Below are 14919 nucleotides of genomic sequence, written 5' to 3' on the forward strand. Positions count from 1 at the left end.
TGCAATGTCTAGTTGTTTCCAGTTTAGAAATTCTAGGTTTTAGAACAGGGGTGTCCAATGTCGGTCCTCGAGGGCCGCAATCCAGTCGGGTTTTCAGGATTTCCCCAGTGAATATGCATGAGATCTATTAGCATACAATGAAAGCAGTGCATGCAAATAGACCTCATGTATATTCATTGGGGAAATCCTGAAAACCCGACTGGACTGCGGCCCTCGAGGACCGACATTGGACACCCCTGTTTTAGAAGAACCAGATGATAATCATTTATTGCCAACATCTCCCTAAATCTACCTCCCACTTTCCCCATAGGAGGCCATCTGCTCTTTTTTTCACCAACATTGGTCTCTAGTCACAACAGACCAGTGGGTGCTTGAAATCATTACTCGGAGCGATACCCCTATGTTGAATTTTTAAAAAGCCTTCCAAACCTGATGTCGCAGTGAGGATGCTGTGATTATAGATCCTGCCATTATTCTTTGTTCTGCTGTAATTAATATCTCCTTAATATTGAAAAGGGGGAGAAAGACAGCTGCAACGGCCCAGCAGCCTGAACTTACCCCAATGTGGCAAGCTGTGATAATAATGTACACTACATCTTCAGTTCGGGGTGTTCCATCTCGGCAGGCAGTGGAGGTGACTTTGGCCTTCAGCAACGAGATCTCACTCAGCCCCGTGGGACTTATGCCCCCTCAGCAAACACGAGATCCAGGGATGTTGAGTGAGGCAGGATACGGATGTGATGTTGCCTGCAAAGCTTGGGGGCCTGTTGATTCCCCATGAAGGAGCTGCAAATTGGCGAATGGAGGGGCAGAAGATAGTAGACTTAAGAACATAAGAACATAAGAACATAAGAAGTTGCCTCCACTGGGTCAGACCGAGGTCCATCTCGCCCAGCGGTCCGCTCCCGCGGCGGCCCATCAGGTCCGTGACCTGTGAAGTGGTTTCTGCCTATTTCTATAAACTACCTCTAGTTATATCTGTACCCCTCTATCTCCTTGAGATAGGAGATGTTCCAGTTATTCCACCTTTGATCAAACCTGCAGAAGTAATTCTTGAATCAATATGGACAGTATTGGATTCTCTCTTCAAGGTATGTTCAGGAATTTTACCCCTTCTACAAACACACAGAGATTACTGAAATGTAAAAGTAGGAAAAATGATTTTATTTTCAGTTTAGTGATCGAAATGTGTCAGTTTTGAGAATTTATATCTGCTGTCTATATTTTTCACTATATTTGTTAATTTTTCAATAGTTGTTACTGAGGTGACATTGCACATTTTAAAGTCATCTGCCTTGACCTCTTTGGAAAAAAAAAAGAATATAAATGATATTAACATTTTCTCTGCATACAGGTGCTTTGTGTTTTTTTTTAATTTTGTGGTTACCATTATGTATTAAGATTATATTATGTATATATGAAAAATGGATGGAAGAAATTGCGTTGCAATTATTATTATTATGGGGGTGGGGTCAGGGGCATTCGGTTGATATTTGTTAGACTTAAGGGGTACTTGGCTTGAAGAAGTTGAGAAACTCTGGTCTATGGTCCAGAAAATCATGTATTTCTAATGAGAATACTGTGTTTCCCTGAAAATAAGACCTACCCTGAAAATAAGCCCTAGCATGATTTTCGGGATAGCTCTTAATATAAGCCCTACCCCTGAAAATAAGCAGTAACGCTTCTCCCCACCCCCACCACACAGCCGAACCGTCGAACCCCTGCTGAACCTCTATCCTTCCCTCCCAAATGATCCCCGCTGACTGCGACCATAAATACCTTTCTCCAGAGGAGCATCAGGCCAGCAGCACCCACAGGCTGCTTCGTGGCCTTCTGTACTGATGACATCATCAGTACACAGAAGGCCCCAGCGAGAAGGCCGCGAAGCAGCCTGTGAGTGGTCAGGCCTGACGCTCCTCTGCAGCAAGGTATTTATAGTCGCGATCAGTGGGGATCGGTTGGAAGGATGGAGGATCATTGGCTGCACGGCAGGGACGGTGGTAGATGCTCAAGGGTTCTGCTGCACGAGGGATGGGAGGGAGGGATGGATGGATGCTGAGCAAAGGGTTCTGCTGCACAGGGGGATGGAGGGATAGAAAGATGCAGTAGAGGGAAGGCACAAGAGGATGGGTGAGAGGGGAGGAAAGATGTTGCACATGTGGGGGAAGGAAAGAGGAAGAATTAGGGTGAAGGAGAGGTGGGGAGAGATGATCATGTACATGAAAAAAATAAGCCCTACCCGAAAATAAGACCCAGTGCCTTTTTTGGGCCCTAAATGAATATAAGACACTGTCTTATTTTTGGGGAAACACAGTAATGGGCGGACTGGTTGAGTATAAAGTACATAGTAAATGACAGTAGATAAAGACCTGGTCTTTATCTATTGTCATTTACTATGTTACTGTATACTCATAAAGCATAAATTAAAAAAAAAAAAAATCAAAACCACCCACCAAAAGTCTCTTCACCTCCCTCCAGAAGACCTTCATTCACCAAGAATTCTCAACCTTTCCCCAGCAGAATGCAACAGCATCTGTTCCTTTGCAGGAGAGAGGCCAGGGTTCTACCCAAAGTATTTCCTGATACTAAAAAAAAGGCTGCAGGCCTTCAATTCATTCTAGACCTCCAAGACCTAAACAGATACTGGAGAAAGATGATGATTGGCTTTGCTCTCTATATCTAAAAGAGGTATACACCCACATTTCCATCCTGCTTGTACACAGGAAGTACCTCCACTTCCACATAGGATCTTGGTGTTTCAATACAAGGTCTTGCCTTTTGGTCTCACCTCTGCTCCTTCACAAAATGCCTAGTGGTAAAAACGGCAACCTTTCGCAGATGGAGGTTTCTCATATTTTCCTACTTAGACTAGTTGATCAAAGCCTCATTATTGCAAGCAGCTCAGATTGCCCTAAATTCAACAGTTTGTCTCCTTGAGTTTCTCAGGTTTGCCGTCAGCTAACAAAAGTAATGTAATGTAATGTAATGTAATTTATTTCTTGTATACCGCTACATCCGTTAGGTTCTAAGCGGTTTTAAGAAAATATACATTTAAATTGAAAGTAAGAAGTAAGAAAGGTGCTTAATAAAATTCCCTTACTGTCCCGAAGGCTCACAATCTAACTAAAGCACCTGAAAGTTGATAAAGAAGTGAAAAAATAAAGAAGAAGATTAATGTTAAACATTTTAACTAGATAGCATATATCTGATTAGTACTTTGGTAGTGGAAGAGAGGAGAAAAAAGGAATAGATATAAAAGGGAGAACCGTTGGAAAATAGAACCTTGAAGAGAATTTAAATGAGGAGATATAACATAATAAAGGCAGAATTAAAAACAATAGATAATGTTAAAGAAATTCATAATATTACAAAGTCACATCTTCATCCATCTCAAACCTTGGAGTTTATAGGGGCTTTGTAAAAGAGGGGGTTAGCCAAAAGGAAAGATTTATAAACTATAAAGAGTTTTACCTATTTTTTTCTGAGGCCCTCCAAGTACCTACAAATCCAAAATGTGGCCCTGTAAAGAGTTTGAGACCACTGCCTTAGACTTTGTAAACTTTCCTGGCTTGTTCACCCTTCAAAATACTACCAGAGCTTCAAAGGTAGAGCACAAGACTTTCAACTCAGCAGCCCACTGTTTTAGAGACAGGTACCATATTTTAGTCCTTATAGCTCCAATCATGGGCTTCAAATGGTCTTACACCCAAAGTTATCTCTGCCTGCTGAGCCTTGTGATTCTGGGTCACCTCAAACCCAACTCTATCCCAGCTGAAACACTGCATAAAAACCAAATTTGTAATAAAACCAATTCTTGTGTTTAGAAACAGATGTTGATAGCAGATAAAGGGCTGGAAAGTCCATTCAGTATGCACAGTAGCCCGAATCATGAATTCATGATTAACCTTTTTGAACGGGATATTCTGGTCATTCTTTGCCAGTTCAGTGGCAGAGCAATCGGCCCAGCAGTGTCCTTTACATGCCATCTGCCAGATAAGTGACTGTGATAGTGAGGCTGATAGAGAAATCAGTGTTTAAAAGTTTTGTATCTTGTTTTTTGGGGGGTTTTTCTAACTCTTGGGTTCATTGATTGGAATAGAATTCTTCCGTGATTTAACACTTGGTTTCTGAGCAAACATCTTTTGAAGAAAAAAGGTGTTTTGAGATACTATTTTCTTTATTATTGGTTATAATATGATTTCTGTACTATATTGCAGAGTTTTGTACCTGATTGGTTGCCACCCCCGGCCTGGCCTAGTCCTACTCATCAGACAATGGCTCTGGGATAGCAGGGCCTGAGGGTGAGTGACCTTTAAAATCATAAATGTTTGAGGCATTTGCAGATGAGGACAAAACTTGAGGGATGGGGCGGGGTAGGGTTACCAGAAAGCACAGTTACTTACCGTAACAGGTGTTATCCAGGGACAGCAGGCATATATTCTCACATGTGGGTGACGTCATCTACGGAGCCCCGATGCGGAAGCATTTTCAAGCAAACTTGATTGAAGATTTAAGTTTGCTCTGCTGCTCCACGCATGCGTGCCTTCCTGCTCCACTAGGGTGCGCATCCCCTCGTGGTCTCCAGTTCACTTAACTAGCAAAGAAGCCAACCTCGGGGAGGTGGGCGGGTTGTGAAAATATATGCCTGCTGTCCCTGGATAACACCTGTTACGGTAAGTAACTGTGCTTTATCCCAGGACAAGCAGGCATGATATTCTCACATGTGGGTGACCTCCAAGCTAACTGAAAAGGGATGGAGGGAAGTTGGCAATTTAAGCAAATAGATTTTGCAATACCGATTGGCCGAACCGGCCATCGCTTCTGGACAGTGAGTCCAGACAGTAGTGGGAGGTGAAAGTATGAACCGAAGACCACGTGGCAGCCTTGCAGATTTCCTCAATAGGTGTGGACCTGAGGAACGCTACGGAGGCTGCCATCGCTCGGACCTTGTGTCCCATTACTCGACCATGCAGCGCGAGACCAGCCTGAGCATAGCAAAAGGAGATGCAATCGGCCAACCAGTTGGACAAGGTGCGCTTGGAAACTGGGTGACCTAACCGGTTTGGGTCGAAAGACAAAAACAATTGTGGGACTTTCCGGTGTGGTTGAGTGCGTTGGAGGTAAAAGGCCAACGCTCTCTTGCAGTCAAGAGTGTGGAGCGCCACCTCTCCGGGGTGAGAGTGGGGCTTGGGAAAAAACACAGGTAAGACAATGGACTGATTGAGATGAAAATCAGACACTACTTTAGGCAGGAACTTTGGATGAGTGCGGAGTACCACCTTGTCATGATGGAATACAGTGAAGGGTGGGTCCGCTACCAGAGCTTGTAGTTCACTAACCCGCCGGGCGGAAGTGAGCGCGAGCAGGAAAATCACCTTCCAAGTGAGGAATTTTGGATGGCATTTGTCTAGGGGCTCAAATGGAGGTTTCATTAGTTGAGCCAGAACCACGTTAAGGTCCCAAACCACCGGAGGAGGTTTGAGAGGAGGGTGGACATTCAGAAGACCCTTCATGAAGCGAGAGACTAAGGGATGGAGCGAGAGGGCTTTCCCTTCAAGGGGCTGATGAAAGGCCGCAATCGCACTGAGGTGTACTCGAATGGAGTTGGTCTTTAGGCCAGAATGAGATAATTGAAGTAAATAGTCAAGGACCAGAGGGACGGGGACCGACACCGGGTCCTGGCTGTGAGAGGAGCACCAGGCTGAGAATCTGGTCCACTTTTGGGAGTAGCAGGTTCTCGTCGAGGTCTTTCTAGAGGCCTCCAGTATCTCCTTGACTGACTGAGACACGGGGAGAGAAGTCAAGGGGAAAGAAACCAAGCATTCAGATGAAGAGATTGAAGATTGGGATGTAACAGTGAACCCTGACCCTGTGATAGTAGAGAGGGAAACCGAGGCAGAGGTAGTGGATCTCTGACGCTGAGTTGAAGCAGAAGGGAAAACCAAGGCTGGCGTGGCCAGCGAGGAGCAATCAGGATCAGGGTGGCTTGCACCGTTTTCAGGTGGACCAGCATCCGCAGGATCAGGGGAAACGGCGGAAACGTGTACAGAAACCTTCCCTCCCAGTCGAGGAGGAAGGCGTTGGCCTCGAGCCGGTCCGGGGAGTACATCCGGGAGCAGAAGAGAGGCAGCTTGTGGTTGTGAGGGGATGCGAACAGATCTATTTGAGGCATCACCCACTGTTAGAACACCCGTCGTAGGGTCTGAGAGTGTAGTGACCACTCGTGTGGCTGGAGGAGGCGGCTGAGTCTGTCCGCCAGACAGTTTTGTTCTCCTTGTATGTACACCGCTCGAAGGAAGGTGTTGTTGGAGATTGCCCATTTCCAGAGGTGCAGGGCTTCCCGACAAAGGGACCAAGACCCTGTCCCCCCTTGTTTGTTTACGTAGTACATCGCTACCTGGTTGTCGGTTCGGATGAGAACCACCCGGTCGTGGAGCAGATGTTGAAAAGCTACAGCTGCGAGATAGATGGCCCGAAGCTCTAGCACGTTGATGTGGCAGCGACATTCCTCTGCTGACCACATCCCTTGAGTGCGTAGGCCGTCCAGATGGGCTCCCCAAGCGTACTCCGACGAGTCCGTGGTGAGTACCTTGCTGTGGGGTGGGGCAAGGAAGAGCAAACCTTTGGAAAGATTTGAAGAGTCGGCCCACCAGCGGAGCGATCGTTGCAATGAAGGAGTCACTGTCACTGGACGGTCGATCGGGTCCCGGTCTTGATGCCATTGAGAGGCCAGGGTCCATTGAGGGATTCTCAGATGGAGGCGGGCGAAGGGTGTGACATGGACGGTGGAGGCCATGTGGCCCAGGAGAGTCATCATCTGTCGAGCTGATACCGAGGTCAGCAGGGAGATCCTTCGACTCAGACTTACTAACGCCTCTAGGCGCGGAGGGGGGAGGAAGGAACGGAGGCGAACCGTGTCCAGCGTGGCCCCGATGAACTGTAGGGACTGCGAGGGGCGTAGTTGGGATTATGGGAAGTTTATTTCGAACCCCAGACTTGTAGGTAGATAATAGTCTGTTGGGTCACTGAGATAACCCCTTCCCTGGACGGGGCTTTGATCAGCCAGTCTCCAGGTAGGGGAATACCTGAAGGCCCTGGGAGCGTAAGGTAGCTGCGACCACCACGAGGCACTTGGTGAAGACTCGAGGTGACGATGCTAGGCCGAAGGGGAGGACACGGTATTGTAGGTGCCAGTCCCCTACCTGAAAACGCAAGAACTTGCGGTGAGCGGGGTGCACTGGGACATGTGTGTACGCCTCCTTCAGATCGAAGGAGCAGAGCCAGTCGCCCTCGTCAATCAGGGGGTAGAGGGTCGGTAGGGAAAGCATCCGAAATTTTTCCCGTACCAGAAATTTGTTGAGGCGTCTCAAGTCTAGTATTGGGCGTAGGTCTCCCGTTTTTTTCGGTACCAGGAAGTAACGGGAGTAGAAGCCCTTTCCCCGTTGGTCGGGGGGAACCTCCTCCACTGCTCTAAGGCGAAGCAGGTCTCGAGCTTCGGAGAGGAGCAGGGGTAGCTGCGTCCGGTTGGGAGGGCAATTCCTTGGAGGGTTGTCTGGAGGAATGGCCCGAAAGTTGAGAGAGTATCCTGATGAGATCACGCCAAGGACCCATGCGTCCGACGTGACTTGTTCCCAGCGAGGGTAAAAGGCTTTGAGGCGACCCCCGATGGGAAGGAGGCCTGGGACTATGGCGGAGGGGGCCCGCCCCCTTCCACGTATCCCGTCAAAAGGACGGGGATGGTTTGGTAGTCGCAGGCGGTTGGGACTTGGGTAGAACCCGATGGTGGGCCTGCGGGCGCCTGGGTGGAGGCCGCGAGAAGGCAGGAGTGGATTTTTGTGGGTATCGGCGCGGAGGGGCCCTGAACGGCCTGGACGCGGTCGGTTTAGGCTTTTGCCGGACGAGGGAGGCGAACGAGCGTTCGTGTTCGGAGAGGCGTTTTGTAGCCGCCTCGATAGTGTCATCGAACAGTTCTTTTCCCACGCAGGGGAGGTTAGCCAACAGGTCCTGCTAGTTGGGGTCCATGTCGACCAGGCGCAGCAAAGCTAGTCGGCGCATGGCGATAGCAAAGGCTGCCTCTCTGGAGGAGAGTTCGAAGCCATCGTAGGCCGCGTGGAATAGATGGAGGCGCAGGTTGGAGAGGGACTCTAAAAGCAGGCCAAACGCTCCTTGCCGGGAGGCCGGTAGGTCAGTCTCAAAGGCTCTCAATAGTCCAATGAGGTGTTTGAGGTAGGATGTGAAGGTGAAAGTGTAGCTTTGCACCCTAGAGACCATCATTGCATTTTGATATAGTCTCCTGCCGAACTTGTCCAGGGTTCGGCCTTCTCGGCCTGGGGGGACCGCAGCTGAGACCCGGGATGGGTGAGCCTTTTTCAAGGAGGATTCTACTAGCAGCGACTTGTGGAGAGCTGTGGTTGTTCGAATCCCGGGTAGGGTACTGTGCGGTACTTGGCCTCCATTTTGGAGGGTACGGCTGTGACCATGTAGGGGGTCTCCAGGTTCCTGAAGAAGGCCTGTTGGAGTACTGGGTTAGGTGGTAAGCGAAGGGACTCTCTGGGCAGTGATGGCATATCCAGCTCCGCTAGGTACTCTTTAGAGTATCTGGAGTCGGACTGGAGGTCTAAGTCCAAAGCGTGGTCCATGTCCTGGACAAAGCGAGTGAAGGATGGGCGGGATGTTCCCGGGGCCCCGTGCGGGGTCGGTGAACGAGACCTCCGTCGGGTGGAGAAGGATGGGGAGGCTTCCCTCGAGTATCGAGGTTCCTGCTCCGATCCATGCTCCGAGACCGGGGAAGTACTGTGAAAGTGTTCCGGGGTCGTAGATCTCCGACGTCTCGAGGAGCCCCTCGGAGACGATGTCGGGGTTCGGGGTACCGATCGATGTCAAATCGGTGACCTCGACCCGGACTCCCTCGGTGAATACCTGCAACCTCGGGTCGGGGTCCCGGTCCGAGGGGGAGTTCGGAGGATGCGCGGGTTGGAGAGTGATAACTCAGCCACCCTTAGTGGTCCCGTACAAGGTGTAGGAGAACGGCCTCGTAGAGTGGGGGAACCCCGGGCCTTCTTGGAGGTACGGCGGTTCGAGGTTTCTGTCGTTTTAGCACGACGCTTTGAACCGTGGCGGTCTGTGGAGGGGGAGCGCCTCGGGTGCCTCGGTGAGGAGTCCGAGGAGGATGGAATGCGGCGAAGCTTGCGCGCTTTTCTTTGAGGTAGCTTGACGCAAAGCTCAGGCTGGTCTGGCACATGCGGGGTCGAGGTCGAGGCCGGTTGTAATTGGGCCATTGCAGTGGACAGCTCCGACGAGATCATCGCTCGGAGTAGGTCCTGGAAGACGGTGCACTCCACTGGGGGCGACCTCGTATCAGAGTATTCCCGTGTGGTGGAGGCACGGCCCGAAGGCTTGGAGGGCTTCGCCGGGGATGTAAGCATGGGACTTCCGCCATGCGTCGCCGGCGTCCCCGAGGCTGGTTTCTTCGCTGGTACAGAACCTGAAGAGGAAAGAGGGGACTTACCCGGAGCCGAGGTATTTGGGGCCGAGGTCAAGGCCGGGGCCGACCTCGAGGCCGAGGTAGAGGGTTGGTCCGGGGCGAAAAGATCCGCCATGCGGGCTTTCCTTCGACGGAGGGCCCGGTTCTGGAAAGTAGCGCACTGGGGGCAGGAGTCGGTTGGATGAGCGGCCCCCAGGCAGAGGATGCACCGGCGATGCGGGTCTGTGATGGAAAGAAGCCGCTCGCACCGGGAGCACTTTTTAAAGCCGGTCAAAGGCCGGGACATAGAATTGAAAGTGGCCGCGGCTCGAATAGCCACGCAGCCACGAGGACCCAGAAGCCTCCGGGTCGGTGAAAAACGAAGCAGGAACAGTTGAAAGAAGAAAAAACTTGTGCACAGCGACTTAATCGAGAAAAAACAAGAAAAAATCGCGGTGCTAGAAGTCAGTTGGGGCAGAGCCTGAAAAAACACGACTTCTAGGCTCAGTGGAAAATTTTGAACTGGAGACCACGAGGGGATGCGCCCCCTAATGGAGCAGGAAGGCACGCATGCGTGGAGCAGCAGAGCAAACTTAAATCTTCAATCAAGTTTGCTTGAAAATGCTTCCGCATCGGGGCTCCGTAGATGACGTCACCCACATGTGAGAATATCATGCCTGCTTGTCCTGGGATAAGTTTGAATTTTCCCGGACATGTCCTCCTTTTGGAGGACATGTCTGGGGGTCCATATGGCTTTTCAAAACATGACGTTTTGTCCAAGTTTTGAAAAGCTTCCTGTCAAAATCATGTCGGGAAGAGGCATCCGTGCATGCAACATGGTGACATCACACACACGCATGTGCAGATGTTGGTTAGGTGCGGAACGGGACGGACGAGAAGATGAGGAAAGCAGAAACCAGACAACAAAGGTAGAAAAAAATTATCTATTTCATTTATTGATTTTATTTTAGAATAAAGTAGCATTGTATAAATGTATAAAGTAGCATTGTATAAATGTATAAAGTAGCATTGCTAATAAATGTTTATAAATGGAAATAAGGTTATCCTTTTTATTGGACTAATTTTAATACATATAACTAACTTTGAGAGACCAAATCCCCCTTTCTCAGGTCTCTGCAGTATACTTTACTGGCCTGAAGAAAGAGGTTTTGACTCTGAAAACTAATTGAGAACTTTATTAATATGGTATTATCTTATGTTCCATTTATTTTCTTTTGTTAATTTGTAAAGTGATTTGTTATTTCTTTTTTTTTTTCCTTCAAGTTTACATCTGATATTTTTATATTTTGTACACTATTAAGGGGCATGCATGTTTCTGTGGTATTGCATTATATGCAGAGTCCAGCTTCTTGGTGGTTCAGTTTAACTTTTGTCTACATATTTCTATTCTTAGTTTGTGGTTACTTATTCCATACTGGCCAAGGGAGGTTTCTGTGCTCTGTGTATGTAAAAGACATGTTTTTTTTTCTGTTAGCATTGACTGTGCAGGATCTATATGTACTAATTTGGCTTGATTAGTTTTTCACTGGGTGCAGCTGGTGGCAGTTCAGAGACATTGCTGCTATCTGCAGGGCTTGGAGATTACTGGCTGCCAGAGCAGAGGAGGTGGTCTTCAACTGGCAGGGTTTTGGGATCCCCATCAACCACACCAAGGGAGATGGCTAATTTTGGGTGGACCTGGGATCCCTGAGTGCTCAGTCCAGAAAGAAGTGCATGTCTGCTTTTATTTCTCCAGGGTTGCAATTTCTTTTTGTGATCCCTTGCTTTGTACTTGGTAAAGGTCGGTCTGTGTTTTGTGGGTAAAGAAGTCAGTTAACCCTTTAATTGGCAAATGGTGAAACTGTTGCTTTACCTAACTTGATGTTGAACCAGAGCAACGGTGCCAGGTAACAGGCATTTGGAGCTGCAGTTTTCCCAGCAGAGCCATAGAAAACACAAGTTGCTTCTGAGCACCACTGCCAGATCAAGGGTTAAAGATGTTTTTAAGTGCGGTAGTAATGGGGTGGGGGAGGTTTATGTGTGGTAGCCAGAGGGGGGAGGGGCCCTCTCTTTAATTTCTGTCCTGGACCCCAACGTGCCTAAAACCGGCCCTGGTTACTGATAATAGAAGAGGGGGGAGGAATGATGCAGGCTACTGGGTTGTGGTTGGGTTGTCTGTCTATTGATGGATTTTTTTTTTTTTAGTTCAATTTTTTTAATTGAGGTTTATGAACATGTGAACAAAACAAGCAACATAACAGTCAGGAATGTCAGATCAGATAATATAGTCAGAGGGGTCGTACAAATCACATATGTGTATGCCAGATTAAACATTTTGATTTTTCACAAAATTAGCAATGGATGATGGCTTATGTAATGTAATGAAATTTGTCATTTATTTCTTATATACCGCTAAACTCCGTTAGGATTCTAAGCGGTTTACAGAAAAAATAGACAATAGGGTGCATTAAAATTATAAGTAAAAATAGGTACTTAGATATTCCCTTACTGTCCCGAAGGCTCACAATCTAACTAAAGTACCTGGAAAAACGACAATTAGTAGAGTAATGAAGAAATAAAATAGAGAATAGATGAGAAAAATAAGAAAATAAACCTTCTCATAAGATTACAATGATCTAAAGGACTTTGAAAGGTTGAAAAAAGAGGGGAGATAAGAATAGATGCAGAGGGAGAACCGTTGAGGCAATGGAATTCTGGGGAAATTTAAATGTTACCTTGTTCCGTTTTTTTCTGAGCGTGTCCAGTCAGTGGCGCTGACCAAAAAGCCCGCCACGCTTTCCCTGCCAAGCCCAACAGGGCCGTCTCGAGAGGCGGAGTCGGCGGCGGCCGCGCGACGTCATGACGCGACGCGGCGCGCGCAGCCGGGAGGAGGAGGAGGGGGGGGAGGAGGGGGCAGCCTGGCTTCCGGTCTTTGTTCGGCCGCCGGCGGTGCGCGGCGCTCGGCGCAGAGTGGCGGCGTTGCCGGGGGAGTCGGCCATGCTGTCCGGGAAGAAGCTGGAGCCGGGCGTCGGGGCGGCGGCGTCGGGACTCTGCGCCTTTGCGAGCGGCGTGGGCGGCGTTGTGGGGCCACTGGCTGAGGCGGGCCCCGATTCGTTGGCCGCCCCCGGCCTGGCCTCGTCCTACTCGTCGGACAACGGCTCGGCGGGGCCCGGGGGTGAGCGCACCCCCCGCAAGAAAGAGCGAGCGTCCCCGGGGGCCGAGTCCGGTCTGGCCGGCGCTGGTGATGGTAGTGGCCAGGAGGGCGGCGTCCTGGAGACCCCCGAGGGCAGAAGAACCAGCCGCAGGAAGCGAGCCAAGGTATAGCGGGGGGAGATTCAGAGGAGGCGCGTGGGTTAAAGAAGATTAGGATAGGGCGGGAAGGTTTGGAGCGCCTGGACATATCTGATGTTGTTGATGTAGGTAGGTCTGTGAATTTCATACAGGGGAATTAAAAGAGATGGGGATCTGAGAATGCAGGAGGTGAGTAATCATTGCTCCTCAACAAGTCCTCGGGGTGCACCCAGCTGGTTGGGCTTTCTGCACATCCACAATGATTATGCATGAGAGAGGGGCATCCCAGGATGCACCAAGATCCACCATTTTGAAGAGGGAGGGAATAAGCATCCCTCTGGCCAAACTTTCTCCTACAAAGGTACCCGGTGAGGCTGGGAGGGTGTCAGGGAGACTTAGGGATGCGGGCTTGGGAGTGTCAGGAGGGGTCTGGAGGTGGGTGTCGCCAGTTGGAGGGGTTCGGGAGGTCCGGCAGGAGGGTTCCCTGCCACAGCCACTCAGCTGATGGCGACATGTATCCTCCACTTCCCCCCCCCCTCCCGATCAGCTGAGCCGGCAGGATTCCCCGAAGCCACCGCTTCAGGGAGGCCTACCAGCTCATGCTGCGATCAGCTCGGCCAGCTGCATCTAGTTTTAGTTTTTGAAATGTAGGCCAGCATTTTTTGGCATACATTTCAGGCGTGTGTCGTGGCCCTAGGGAGACGCCTAGGGCCGCTTAAGCTCGCTCAAGGCCACTTCCAGGTGAAACCATGCCCAGCTTTGGGCGAGCTTGTGTTGTGCATCCTGATTCGCTGCCAGACAGCGGTAGGATGCCTACCGCTGCCTACAATCAGGACGTCAATTTATAGAATTTGCTCCTAAGTGCATATGTATAATACGTATACTTGGGAGGAAAGGTAGGAGATGGGAGATATGAAAGAGACATTTAAATACCTATGTGGCATAAATGTGTATGACATGAGACTTTCAGTTGAAAGGAAGCAACAGAATGAGAGGACATAGGATGAATTTAGGAGGCGATAAGACTCAGGAGTAATCTAAGGAAATACTTTTCTACAGAAATGATGGTAGATTCATGGAATAGTCTCCCGGTAGAGGTGGTGGAGACAATGACCGGGTCTGAATTCAAGAAAGCATGGGACAAGCACATGGGATCTCTTAGGGAGAGAAGGAGACAGTGGATGCGTGGATGAGCAGACTGGATAGGCCATTTGACCTTTTTCTATCATAATTTTTCTGTGTTTCTATGTAAATATCTTTGATTATAACCACAAAAAGGTGGTATATCAAATCCCATTCTCAGATATTCTATATACACCTTTATATTGGGTTCCTTTTTCTCTCAGAAGGATGTTTTCAGTTCTGCTCAATTTCCCTCTAAGGAAAATTGCCTTATCACGTTTGTCTAGGCCAGACATCATCTTGATGTCCTCTGAAAAGCTTTTCACTACAAATTTGTTCCACTGATTGATGGTCACTGGAACTGTTGAATTTCAAGTCATCTAAAATCATCCACATAAAAATAAATCATCCACATAAGAGCCTTTAAGGACCTAATCCGCTAGGGATACAGGACCCAACACGGTCCGCGTTTTGACAAAAAGTCTTCTTCAGGGGTCTCTGGGGGTCCTATAAAGGTGAGTACGTGGGAAACAATTGTATGGTGAACTGGAAGAGAGACACTGCTTGCATTTGCCCCTTTCCATTGCAAATGCAAGCAGTATCTCACTTCCGGTTCACCACACAATTGTTTCCCACGTACTCACCTTTATAGGACCGCCAGGGACCCCTGAAGAAGACTTTTTGTCGAAACGCGGACCGTGTTGGGTCCTGTATCCCTAGCGGACTAGGTCCTTTAAGGCTCTTATGTGGATGATTTACTTTTATGTGGATGATTTTAGTGTACCTTTGGAACTTTGATACTTCCAATAAAGTCCATTTGGGAACATCGTCACTCCACAGAGTTTTTTTGGTTTTCTCTGGATTTTCTTCTTTGTGGATATTTTGGGGTCAATTCCTTTTGTTTTTTGCTTGTTTCAAGTCATCTATCAGCACTAACTATATTTAGTTCAAACTAATGTTAGCAATGACAGTGCTGAAATGTCTGAATACTAATGTATAAATGAGACAGTTGAGAATGTCCATAAGATGTAAAACTATAGCTT

At 48.7% G+C, this 14919-nt stretch overlaps 1 protein-coding gene across 5 annotated transcripts in view; it reads left to right on the forward strand.

Moving 5' to 3' along the window:
- The first annotated feature begins 12370 nt into the window (after nt 1-12370).
- Nucleotides 12371-14919, forward strand: part of KDM1A (lysine demethylase 1A) — a 58759-nt gene continuing 56210 nt past the window's right edge. For all 5 annotated transcript variants that reach the window (XM_033954915.1, XM_033954916.1, XM_033954917.1 and 2 more), the window contains exon 1: nt 12371-12781. In XM_033954915.1, the coding sequence (XP_033810806.1) occupies nt 12461-12781 (321 nt within the window). In that variant the 5' untranslated portion in view covers nt 12371-12460. The remainder of the gene's footprint in view (nt 12782-14919) is intronic.

The sequence above is a fragment of the Geotrypetes seraphini genome, chromosome 8, assembly GCF_902459505.1.
Source record: "Geotrypetes seraphini chromosome 8, aGeoSer1.1, whole genome shotgun sequence".
In the NCBI taxonomy this organism is placed as follows: Eukaryota; Metazoa; Chordata; class Amphibia; order Gymnophiona; family Dermophiidae; genus Geotrypetes; species Geotrypetes seraphini.